Source organism: Hippocampus comes, unplaced genomic scaffold, assembly GCF_001891065.2.
Source record: "Hippocampus comes isolate QL1 unplaced genomic scaffold, H_comes_QL1_v1.1 scaffold22, whole genome shotgun sequence".
NCBI classification, from domain to species: domain Eukaryota; kingdom Metazoa; phylum Chordata; class Actinopteri; order Syngnathiformes; family Syngnathidae; genus Hippocampus; species Hippocampus comes.
The window spans coordinates 1,894,640-1,907,267 of record NW_017806175.1 but is presented as its reverse complement, the minus strand read 5'-3'; the positions used below and the strand labels follow the sequence as shown (position 1 = coordinate 1,907,267).

At 42.3% G+C, this 12,628-nt stretch overlaps 2 protein-coding genes across 5 annotated transcripts in view; one reads left to right on the top strand and one right to left on the bottom strand.

The window, feature by feature from the left end:
- The window catches only part of celf5a (cugbp, Elav-like family member 5a), a 101,222-nt gene that overhangs the window by 75,303 nt on the left and 13,291 nt on the right, over window positions 1-12,628 (top strand). For 2 of the 3 annotated variants that reach the window (XM_019897011.1, XM_019897010.1), the window contains exon 5: window positions 3,313-3,481. In XM_019897011.1, the coding sequence (XP_019752570.1) occupies window positions 3,313-3,481 (169 nt within the window). The remainder of the gene's footprint in view (window positions 1-3,312; window positions 3,482-12,628) is intronic. The other variant, XM_019897012.1, reaches the window with a different exon arrangement.
- On the bottom strand, window positions 3,883-7,502 carry LOC109532249 (uncharacterized). 2 transcript variants are annotated; one of them, XR_002171344.1, is made up of 6 exons: window positions 7,069-7,502; window positions 6,651-6,851; window positions 6,099-6,173; window positions 5,703-5,813; window positions 5,210-5,314; window positions 3,883-4,897 (listed from the first exon to the last, which is right to left on the bottom strand). XR_002171344.1 is itself a non-coding variant. In XM_019897013.1 (6 exons), the coding sequence occupies exons 1-6, from the start codon at window positions 7,190-7,192 to the stop codon at window positions 4,520-4,522; spliced, it is 975 nt and encodes a 324-aa protein (XP_019752572.1). In that variant the 5' UTR covers window positions 7,193-7,495; the 3' UTR covers window positions 3,883-4,519. The 2 variants fall into 2 exon arrangements, 1 of the variants encoding a protein (XP_019752572.1); XM_019897013.1 differs by having other exon boundaries at window positions 6,118-6,173; window positions 7,069-7,495.

The window sequence follows — 12,628 nt, the reverse complement described above, 5'->3', positions numbered from 1 at the left end:
TCGCATCACGTTAGTACCATTTCGTAGGCGTGCGACAACAAGTCAAATTGACACAAAGTTGTCCGCCAAAGCAAAATGAAGTCAGATGCTTGGACGACAGAGCACTTGTTAGTTATTTCTGCGGTAAACAAGGGAAGAGTTTGAAATTTCTGTATTCTTGCAAGAATAGGAGAGGCTGTCCGGAGTAGTTTTACGGAATGCAGTATACAAGTTTGTTTTTTTTTTGTTTTGTTTTGGGGGGGGTTGGAGGTGGTGGGGGGATGTCGAACAGCAGCTGCTGTCACAGTTCAAATAAACCTTGTCCACCTGTGATCACAGTTACAGTTCCTTGAGCCTCATGCTGCTTTCGTAAGTCTCAAGACAAAGACATTATCCGATCACATGTGCCATCTCTGGTAAATTTCCATTACAGTCCATAGCAATTATGTTGCAAAAACAAAATTAAGATTGTATTGGTCACAAGCTTAATGACCTTTGTGAGCTTGACATTATTTAGACCATCATAATGGAGTCCAAGTCATCCTTAAAGAGATCTGGTGGGCGACAAGTCACATCATGCACCTCTTTGTTGTTGAGCCATTGCTTTTGTTCCTGCACAAACTGCCTTTTTTCCAGTGTAAGCCCCTTTGGCTCAATTCATCTTATTGAGAAATAAACAGTTGATGGCCATTTGCCAACTTGATAAAATTATGCAAATGACAAAAGGCATTAATAGATAGCAGGCATGATTCTAATGGATGAGACGGCAGCGGTGGGGATTCTGCCAGCGGGACAGTCGCTTTCACCTTACCTGACAGCATTCCTGGTAGAAAATAATTGGCTTTTTTTTTTTTTTTTTGTGATGCCACACCTCTCTCCCACTATTACCATCACAAGGTCCGCCAAGCAAATATTGTCGGGGAGAGCGGTCATTCTCTCGCAATATCGTCAAAGGAGCAAAGGAGAAATCGGACCGTGACCATAAACGAAAATAAAATTTGAACCCCTAATCAATGTGAAAATGTGTATTTCATAACAGTTGAAATCCCCAAATTTATCCGCCTTTCAAGCCAATGATGTCAACTTTTGACTGTCCAAACTGCTTTTTCATTTTGCCTTCATTCAAATGACTGCTGCGTGTTACCTGAAATGTAAAAACCTATTCTGCACCAAGAGAACACTTTTTTTTTTTTGTCTGTTTTGTTTTTCCCCCTCACTGAAACATTTTTTTCCCCTATTATTGCAAAGCAGAGTTTTACTGGCGAGTGCGGAGCATCTCATTCCTCTTGAGATGTCCCTGAATCCAGGCACCGATCAATAAAAGTGTATTTTTAAGCAGGCATAACTAGCAACTCTGAATCCAGAGCATGTTAGTAATTTAGTAGGTGTGTCACAAACAACTGTAGTAAATTTCCACCTGCCGGACAACGCCCCCGCCTGCCCGGAGATGAAAATCGATGGGCCTTCATTCACCCTGCATTTCTGCTTAGAATCAGACGAACGTAGCTTCCATCAAAACGTAGCCCACAGTGTTTACTTATATGCTTGTATGCATGCACTGGTGCATGGTAATAACCTGCCCCACCCACCCCCCTGCTTCCGTGTAATGCATTAGTTTTACAGTTGCCATGTAAATCACATCCGTTCAGAGCTGAAAGCTAAAAGTATTTTTTTTTTTGTTATTACGTTATAACACTGTTATTATGAGAAGATATATTTGTAATAATGCAATGTTGAAATTGTCAATAGTAGTACTTAATTCCATTACATCACTACGTCATATACAAAGTACTTAGGAAGCATTCTCTGCAAAAACGGTTCATAGTGTATACCCTGGTCAGAACGTGAGATGTTCACATTTTTGCCGTTCAAAAACTGCGAGGTCTCGGAAAAAAAAATTTTGCAAGTCCCACACTGGGTATATGGAAACCCGAACAAAGACTCCTGTTATTTATTTTTGGTCACATGGTCAATCATAATGACACGATCGTCTCTTGCACCTCAATCTGCAGACATGACCTGCCACCCTGTACTGCATCCAATTCTACGATAATGATGCACTAAAGTTTACGCAGTAAATAATGATCACACTTGTTGCCTTTTTCACAAAAGGTTCTGCGTGTGTAAAAAAAAAATAAATAAATCAAACTTTCACGTTTTAAAATTTGGTTGCGAATCCGTTGTAGTCCATTACAGTAGTCTGGAACGCAGAGAAATCCCACGTGCTGGATTTCATCCCGGTGATGCTCTGCCAGGGCTTTAATGCAACTGACTTGTGTTCCTGTTTTGTTTTGTTTTTACTTGACATTTGCCTTGGGCGGCCCAGTGGTTGACTGGTTAGCGCATCAGCTTCACAGTGCAGAGGTGCAGGGTTCGATTCCGGCTCCTGCCTTCCTGTGTGGAGTTTGCATGATCTCCCCGTGCCTGTGTGGGTTTTCTCCTGGTATTCTGGTTTCCTCCCACATTCCAAAACATGCGTAGCAGGTTAATGTAACACTCTAAATTGGCCCTAGGTATGAGTGTAAGCACGGACGGTTGTTCATCTATGTGCTCTGCGATTGGCTGGCAACCAGTTCAGGGTGTCCCCTGCCCACTGCCCGAAGACGGCTGGGATAGGCTCTAGGACCCTGCGCGACCCTTGTGAGGATAAAGCGGATCGGAAAATGGATGGATGGATGGATGGACGGATGGACATATTCAGGTCTGGTGATTGACTTGGCAATTGCCTCACTTTCCACTTCTTGGCTTTCAAAAGTACTTGATCGCTTTCACAGAATGCTTTGGGGGTCATTGTCCATCGACACTGTGAAGCGCCGTCCAGTGAGTTCTGAAGCATTCAGCAGATATTGCGCAAAACACTTGTGAATCCATCTTGCTGACAATCAATAAATACAAGGGAGCCAGTTCCAGCCGTACTTGGCAACTGTGAAAAAGCGAGCGGTTTACTGTATGTTGCGGTGAAGTTTCTAAGGAGAGCAACACATTGCAACTCCTGTGCAAACTTTGGCTGTTCCCTGAGCGCGCAGATAATGTGCACATGTCAACGTCTTGATTTGTATGAGAGCGAGAGCAGCTGGTGACAGGCTTCCTGCTGCCAGCCCAGACAGATGCACTAAACATAGGCTGACAGGCTTCTCTTTTCTTCCCGCTTCCCTTTCTTCTACTCTGCTCCACTTTCCATTTCCCCTCCACTCTCCATCCATCAACCTCGACGCACACATCCCCCACTCCCGCCCTCGCCCACATACTATATTTTGCCCATTACCATCTGCCCCCCCACCTCCTCTCACCTGGGCACCCTCATCCCCGGTCCTCCGTGTCCCTCTTCTTTAGCTCATGCAGCAGCAGGCGGCCATCATGGCAGCCAGCCACGGCGGTTACCTGACGCCGAGTGTGGCCGCCTTCCCCGCCACGCAGATCCATCAGATGGGGGCGCTCAACATCAACAGCCTGCCACCCACTCCCATGACCCCGGTGTCGGGTGAGTTTCATCAAGCCTTGGGTGAGCACTCCGTTTTATTCCCTCTCCTTGGGTCCCTGTGTGTGCGTGTGTGTGTGTGTGTGTGTGTGTGTGTGTGTGTGTGTGTGTGTGTGTGTGTGTTTTGTCGTACTTCCATTGTAGTCAGCAACTTTGGAATCCCATCTTTATTGTATGGGCCTTTTTTTTTTTTTTGCAGGAACATTTTGGCTGATACACAAGGCAATGTGTGTGTGCGTGTGTGTGTTTACCAGTAGAACCGTGGACTTTGTTGTCATTCCACACTCACAAACGAGGATTCCATGTGAATAGGTGACAGTACACCGAAACTGTCATATAAATAATGATTGACGTGTCCCTGAAGGAGTTTGCCGATTGGTGCAAAAATAAATTTGTGGCAAAGCATAAAAAGGATTCAGACGGTGTAAAATAAAAATATTTATTCACAATATTACTGGTTTTACCATGGATATATTATTTTGCAAAAAAAAGATTTCATTCAGGGTGCACCAAGGAGAAAAAACACAAAAAGACATTTCTCACTTGGAGAGTCGTCAAATGCAACCAAGGAAGCAACACAACGGGAGTGGCATGGATCAGGGGAGAGTGGGCCACGCCCAACCTAGAGGTTGTGGGTTCGATCCCCGGCCCTTGTGACTATGTCAAAGTGTCCTTGAGCAAGATGTTGAACATCCCCCCACAGTGGCTCCTGATGCTGCGCCATCAGTAGGTGAAGCGCTTTGAATTTCATAATTGGTGGAAAAGTGCTCTACAACAAGTGCCGGTTCACCTCTTCTTGATTGTGCCAGGGTTCGGTTTACAAACAATTTTCATCGTGCGGCCAGTTGGAAGAGGGTAGACGAGGGTTACTGTTCTCTTTTTGTCATTGCAATTCTGCTCTTAAAGAGATGGTCCTCCCACGCCAACAATCAGGAGAGCCGATGCCCATCAACCCCAATCAAACAAAATAAACACACCTGCATGGACCTTCAAGCAAACATTGCCGCAAAAACATGAGAACTTACGACCTCGGTCATAATACTTAGTAAAAGTCTTCACCCCTTATCTTGCCACCCTACCCCAAAGTCCGGACATATGAAGGAGTCGGGAGATTGTTGTCACATGTACCGAACAGCCAGTACTTGCCAGGAATTCTTGCAGCTCCTTCAGTGTTGCCGTCGGCCTCCTGACAGCCTCCCTGACCAGTTCTCTTCTCGTCTTTTCGTCAATTTTGGAGGGCCGTCCGGTTCTTGGTAACGGGACTGTGGTGCCATTTTTCCTCCACTTGACGATGACGCTTTTCACTGTGCTCCATGGTATACTTAATGCCTTGGAAATTTTTTTGTACCCTTCTCCCGACTGATACCTTTCAACGATCAGATCCCTCTGATGTTGTGGCAGCTCTCTGCTGTGGAAACTCTCTCCTGACCGTTTCTTGTGCTGTGGAAAAAATATCAGAAGTCTATTAAACCATCTGAACTTTCTTTGGGGTTAAGCGGAGGCATTTTAAATGGTGGCAGTCGTGTGCTGGCTCTCTGAAGAGTTTGAATGCGATTGGTTGATTGGGAACAAAGCCGCACTCATTCATCATTTTAAGATTTATTTTCTTTGTCTTACTTTTTTATGTCACTGCGATTTGAGGTGTGAATACTATGTTCACTGTATACCGTATAGATGTATAGCACAACTTTTTTTCTATGCATATATGCTTTTTTTCATGATCCCTGTCTACGTAATGAAATACATGATTACCATTTGACACACGAAAGCCTCTTCGGTGTAAGAAAATGAATCTGCAGGCGGATGTTGGTCTTCATCTAACATTTCCAGGGAGAGAGAACTCTGCTCCTCTGTGTTCTGGAAAAAAAAATTGTTGTGTGTCATTTCGTAGCTTGCAAACGCTTCTTCATTCATTGTAAGATTAGCATGTTTTTTTTTTTTAACCACCCCTGATTCAACCTTGTTCAAGTGCCAACTCTGGTATTTAAAAAAAAAAAAAAAACATGAGAGTAAAAATCATGTCTATACTTTTTCCACCATGAATATGACTCCTGTCTTAATGTCAGATTTACTTGACCACTCCCCGACCTCTACCAAAGATTTCATGAAGACCATAAAAAATAGCGACGGCTATTCTGAAAAGAAAAGTACAAATAGATTAACAGTTTATTAACACTCGTTTTATTTTAGTAAAATTTTTGTTTACGATTTTCGTCACTGATTGTGTAATCAAACACATTCTTACAATTTCGCACACGGATAGTTCTTCTTTCGTGGAGGTGGAGGAATCAATTCCATCGTTGTCTTCATCATCGACTTCGGGGATTGCAGTTGCATTTTCTGTGGCAGTTCTGTCCTGTAACAAATGTAAAATAAAATAGAATAAATTAGCAAAAGCTAGAACATCCACACATCAAGTGCCTGCTTGGTGGTGTGTCGATATTTGTCATGTTTTATCATTCATGTTGCTATTCTAAATAACCCAGTGGAATTTCACAGTAAGCCAAACAATGCAGGAGTCATATTAGTATACGATCGTTGTAACAGCGGGATATAATATTGTTTCTGGAAAATGTATAAAAATCACTCTACGGATAAACAATAACTATATAGATGGGCCTTTTATCTTACTTGACCCTACTTGAAAAACACATTCTTACTTTCTTTCCACATCCAATGCCAGCGCTGGATGTGGTTCCAGTGTAATTAATGAAACCTGTGAAAGCCAGATAAAAGGTTTATCATTCCCAGAGAACAGATTGATGGAGTCCAAGTTTCCAATCCACAAAATATTGGCAGTAAAAACGTTTTCATTTTTGTTCTCCATTTTTAATAGACACCAAGCCATGTTCATCTATTATAGCACGAGACACTTTGTAACTGTACTGTTTCTTCCCCATAATGCGTAAATCAAAGTCCTTGCACCATTCTTCTTGAGCACAGAAGATGTTTTCTTGGCAGAGCACAGATACTTTTTTCAACCACTTAAGACAGAATATTTTCCACAAATTGCCCAGGAAAAACCTTTCTCTCCACTGTGTGTTCCCAAATGTCCCTTGTCAGAGAATCTTTTACCACCAACTGAGCAGGCAAAAGGTATCACAGTCGACGTCATTACCGCAATACACTGCCGGGTTTTGTCACACTTAAGAACATTTCCAGGGTTTGTTGTCAGCGTGACATATCACATCACCTTTCGAGCGTTCATCATCAGTGTCACTGTCAGAAGGGTGTGACGATATGTCACAATCTGATCGTGGAGCTAAGAGACTATCTTGATGTGATCCAGCACATTGGTGACCAGGCTCTTCTTCCTCTTTAATGTGGGGGGACTCTTCCTCTACTTCTTTTTTAATGGAAGGGCACTGAGGTTCCTGGTGCTTTTTAGTGTGGTCTGAAGGACACACGAAAAAAAAGACACGATTTGGAAAAGTCAAGTTGAGACGTTGGTGTGCATTCAAATTTTTGGCAATGTTTAGAAGCCACTTGTGCAGTTCAGTCTAAAAGAAAAATATAAGCAAATTTCAGGATAATCCACGATTAATCTGGTTAAGAAAAAAAAAGTGGTGGAGGGGTCCTGTTGTGTAAAGGCGTAAAAACAGGTAACCAACCTGCTCTGTGCGACACAACTCGAGGAGTCTTGACTACAGCGTCTGACAACAGACGTTGTCCATCGTTCTCTTTTAGACGACATAGCTCCTCTTCGTACTCCTCTTTCACACTGATTGCACACATTGCCACACGGCAAGTACAAAACTTGATCTCCGCTTGCAGCAAAACGCGTCGCCTTGTTCGCAGCTAGCTAGCTAAGCTAAGCGAAGCTATCTTGCGAAGCTTTAACGTACACGAATACGAATTTTTCCGGACGCTAAAATGTTATCAATTACGTTTTAGTCCAGTAAATTGGTGACAACCCGCTCTGAGAGGAGGCTCCTGTACACACAATACCAATTTGAGAAGAATTATTAGTGAGACGCTGACCAAAATGTACACGGAAGTAGCGCTGCAGCGGAAATAATACGGCAACACCACTTGGACAAACTACCATTCGACTTTACGAAACGCGATTTTTGTGCAACTACCACTTGTGCTTTCTTTACCATAACGTTTTTGAATATGGAAACACGCAGTGCACTTGCGAGTTAATAGTGAGGCAGTGACTATTTCTTGATGTGATCGGGTAGAAAGATGAAGGGAGAAGGGGGCTGAGGGACTTGTTTCTGCCTGATAAATAACCCTGCAAAATAATCCACATTATTCCGAAAGGTACCTGTTATTTCATTTTCTGTAACTGTAACGGATTATAGTTACTCTTTTTTTAGCCTCAATACATGACGCCGTTACGTGTATTCTGTTACTTCCAAGCTGATATATAATGGTTATTCATTATGGTTTTCTTGAACCTTTGGCACCAACAATAATACTGTAATAGCCATCAATAATGATATTAAATACAGTAGTTTAATAATAATTTCATTTTTACATTTCACCATTATTGCTACGAGGACATTTTTCTCAGTGTGGACAACCGTGTGTGTGTGTGTGTGTGTGTGTGTGTATGGGTTGCCTCAAGGCCAAAAGAGCACCTGCTTGATTAAATCTGAAAGTATTCCTCCACAAAGACACAGAGAGAGATTATAAATTGAGTGTGGTATACAAAGGTTTGGAAAGGGAGCGTCTTTGAATAACTTAACACCTGGTGCATCAGTTTCGCTTATTCAGCTTCTTTTTCTTGAGAGAGAAAGAGAGAGAGAGAGAGAAGTGGGGAAGGAATTCAGAGATTCTTCACTCTACAAAAGCACGACGAGAAATAAATAATACAGCATCCAAGTCTTTGTTGTGCTCCACTCACCTACTTTGTCAACACTGTGGCACGGAGTGATTTGTAAGCCTTTGCCAACTTTTAACCAATCCGTGTCAGCCAGAGGTGCGATCACAAGCATCCAGATTCCTGGATCAAGCTTGCCGCAGTTCATCAAATTATTATTATTTTCTTCTTCTTCTTTTTTTGTGTGTGTGTGTGTGCCAGTCTCTTAAATTGAAATTCCATTCACCTCCATGCGAGAAAGGCCGTTTGTCTTTTATTCGCCGCATACCATGGTGGACCTGCCTCATTTAATTCAGAACAGTCATTGAATTTGAATTTACAGAAGAGACAGAATCAATGCAACATGACCCCAATTAACCGCTTTTTTTTTAAAATCAAACAAGGCTTCACCTGAAGCTAAGAGGTTTAAAGTATGTGTGTGTGTGTGTGTGTGTGTGTGTGTGTGTGTGTGTGTGTGTGTGTGTGTGTGTATGTGTGTGTGTAAATGAAAACGTGCACTGTACATAAAGGGAAATGCTGCCCCATGTTTACATTTTACTGTATGTGCACTCGCTGTAAGAGCCAAAAGTGGAGATGCAAATCATCAAATCAATCACATTGATCAAGTGTCCACTATGGGATGTGTGTGACCTATCAGAAGGTGTGATTAATAAAAGACTGAAGTTATGATGGATTTACTCATAGCAGATTTCAGGATGAAACTGCATTTCGCACTTTATTGTCCACACTCTCGTATCAGAAGGTGTGATTAATAAAAGACTGAAGTTATGATGGATTTACTCATAGCAGATTTCAGGATGAAACTGCACTCGCATTTTATTGTCCACACTCTCAGGCCTTTTTCAACAGATACAATCTAATGGGGTTTAATATAAGAGATATAACAGCAATTATGCAAAGATGTGCTGTCAGGGAGGCATTAGCGTGAATGTAGTTCGCCACAGTGTGAAACTGCCGTGCAGGACAAAACTAAAACTAAAACTAACAAACCTGCACTAAAATAATCACTGTTAACTACGTTGAAAAACAATCAAAATAAAGCACAAACTATAATGAAAAAAAAACCCAACTAGTATAACCCTGCTCTGTCCACACTGACAAAAAACAAACATTGCATCAATGAAAGGGGCAGAAAGAAAGTTAGCAAGGAGTTGGAGCGAAAGATTTGAGCTAATTTATTCCATGTGGGGAATACATACACACACACACTCACACACACGCACACACAAACAGTTGTGTAAAAAATAAATGACAACAAGATTTATTCGAAACCCTTGAGTTTCTTTTGCAAAATATCTTGCACAATTACACCAAAATTCTGTTCCCCATATTAAAAAATAAGTATCACCTCTGGCAACCACACTGCATTGTGCCAAACTGGCACATTAAAAGTATATGTGGGTTACTGAAAAGCTGTGACTCTAACCATGTATATCCCCCCCCCCCAATCTGATATGGAATGGTCGCCAATTAGGAAGTGACCTGAAGCTCGCAGGGGAATTTAGACAACTAAGTCATTAGCCACAATAAAGAACTGCAGTGTAGTCATGACATTCTTTCATCATTTTTAGCGTTAGTCATGATTAGTTACGAGATTAACATACAGCCCAGCATCTTTTATCTGTTCCATCCGTACGATTATATCTTCTTTGTATGAAGTATTTTCCCGCTGTCTGGATGCCCTGTTGCACAATCCCGCCTTTCACAGATTGGCCTTGGTACTCCAACAATAAATATACGCATGTTAATTTTGTTTTTTCTTGTCTCTCGCGCTGAAAAAAATCAGTTAAGATGTCTTAAATCGGAAGCTCAGGAGATAGATTTCTGACAATGGGTGACATGAGAATGTGCATGTGTACCAAATACTCTGGCAGCGAATATATATTTGCAGTGCGACGAGGAGAGATTGTGAGCGTGAATCTGATGTGCATGAAGCTGCGCCATTTATCTCCGTTCAAGACAAGCATGTCATCTGCGCGTTAGTGTGTGTGTGTGTGTGTGTGTGTGTGTGTGTGTGTGTGTGTGTGTGTGTGTGTGTGTGTGTGTGTGTACGCTACCGCCTACTGATTACCTTTTATTATTCAGCATAGTGTACCATTAATCCTTCACAGAAAGCCGGGCTTTTGTGTGAGATTTCAAGGACGAGCATAAATATGAAATGTTTTATTTCCCTCTCTGTTCATTAATATGAGTCGTGCTGCCTCGGGAGCGACTACATTATATATATATTTTTTTTTATTTACCGCATTTGTGGCTATGACTTATTCAGACTCCGTTGAAGAAATGCATAACATGACTTGCAAAGCCATCTATATGAAGTAGGCCGAGTGTGTGTGACACTACTGAGGGACTGGAAGATGCCAGTCAGAGGAATAATTCGGTGCCACATCACAGGGGATGTCAAATTTGTTCATCACAAGCCACCCGATAGTGATGGTATCTATCAGGTGGCTGGTTATTATGGTGAACCCACATAAATGTATAATTGCAGGGGTATAACTGTATGGAAAAAAACAAACAAACTTGCTTTTAACCCTGTCATGCACCCTGTAACCTGATAACATGGTAAGCTATCCACCGTCGTAACCGCTGTCCCCGAAAGGGTTAAGTCAGTGTTTCACATTGGTTGCAGTTTCTGTTGTCTTTTGACATATGATTACATTTCATGACAGTAAAAATGAAACATCAAGAACTTAGATCCCAGGTGTCGAACTCAACGTCCGGGGGCCAGATCTGGCTCGCCACATCATTTTATGCGGCCCGCGAAAGCAGCTCAAACATGTCAACTTCCATGATCCTTTCTAAAACGTCTACCAAAATTTTTAATTCTCATATGTAGTAAATAAGAGATGCCAAAACCCTCATTTACAGTAATCTCATCGCAATAATACAACTGTTTACAGTTCCTCGAGCATTGAAAATAACCTTGCCTAATGAGCCACATGCTGCTTCACTAAGTCTAAAGACAAAGACGTTTTTGTGTGACATTTTTGTGCATGCAGGCACATGAGATTACCTACTTCTCACATGCTAACAAAGATTCCTTTCATAGCTCAATCCTGCCATTTGCTGTTTTGTTTCGCTTTTATTTCTTTTGCCGCGCACCGGCGGGTGGGGAGCGGCTGACATTTTCCAAAAGCATCATCATGCATCATTGTGAGGATACACGCGCTAATCAGCGCAACCATCTGGCAAACGACTCGTGCACCGCTGAGCTTAAATGCGTGGCATCTGTTGATCAAATGGATGCTTCATTGTTTTCTGAGTAACACCCTTAACCTCTGTGGACTCACCAACGTACTTTTTTTTTTTTTTTTTTTTTTTTAATTCAACAAAGGTGACACGGATTGTTTCAATCAAAGACCAATGTCACACGCCAAGTTCGGGATCCATTAAACGATGATCTGAGCTTTACGTTCATGCAGAGCGCTGTACGCAATTTTCAGGCAGTCACTCCACCTCGCTGTGAATTAATGCATAAATTAAACCAACGTCAAAGCAGAAAGCAGAAAGACATGCCCTAAAAAAAAAAAAAGACTACGATTTGGCAAAGGTGTCAACCTCGAGGCCTGCGAGCCAGATTCTCAGGACTATTATGCAAAGGACACAAACAAACACTGTCCAGGGCAGCTCAAATTCTGGCTATCGCAGATGTACTGACAAGACATATGTTTATAAAACTAATAATAATAATACTGGGCGGCCTGGTGGTCCAGTTGTTAGTGCGTCGACCTCACAGTGCAGAGGTACCGGGTTCAATTCCAGCTCCGGCCTCCCTGTGTGGAGTTTGCATGTTCTTCCCGGGCCTGTGTGGGTTTTCTGTGGGTACTCCGGTTTCCTCCCACATTCCAAAAACATGGCTAATTGAACACTCAAGTTTGTCCCTAAGTGTGAGTGTGAGCGCGAATGGTTGTTCGTCTCTGTGTGCCCTGCGATTGGTTCGCAACCAGTTTAGGGTGTCCCCCGCCTACTGCCCGAAGACAGCTGGGAAAGGCTCCAGCACGCCTCTGCGACCCTTGTGAGGATAAGCGGGTTAGAAAATGGATGAATGGGTGAATAATGGAAAAGATGGTTCCACTCTACTCCTGCATAGGGTTTGCTAACAGAATGTGTATCTGTGTAATAGGCAAAGACATCATCACGGGCATTCCTGTATCCACACCTTTATCTGAATCAGCACTACTCCTGCATAGGGTTTGCTAACAGAATGTGTATCCGTGTAATGGGCAAAGACATCATCACGGGCATTCCTGTATGCACACCTTTATCTGAATCAGCACTAAAATGTGACAGCAAAAAAAAAAAAAAAAAAAAACACCCACCCCACACAAAAAAAAAAAAAC

Coding starts and splice junctions, on each gene's coding strand:
- LOC109532249 (XM_019897013.1), bottom strand. CDS start 7,192: ATGTGTGCAATCAGTGTGAAAGAGGAGTACGAAGAGGAGCTATGTCGT. Junction 5,814..6,117: donor GCATTGGATGTGGAAAGAAA/GTAAGAATGTGT, acceptor CATTTGTTACAG/GACAGAACTGCCACAGAAAA. Junction 4,898..5,209: donor AGGCTTTCGTGTGTCAAATG/GTAATCATGTAT, acceptor TTTTTTCCACAG/CACAAGAAACGGTCAGGAGA.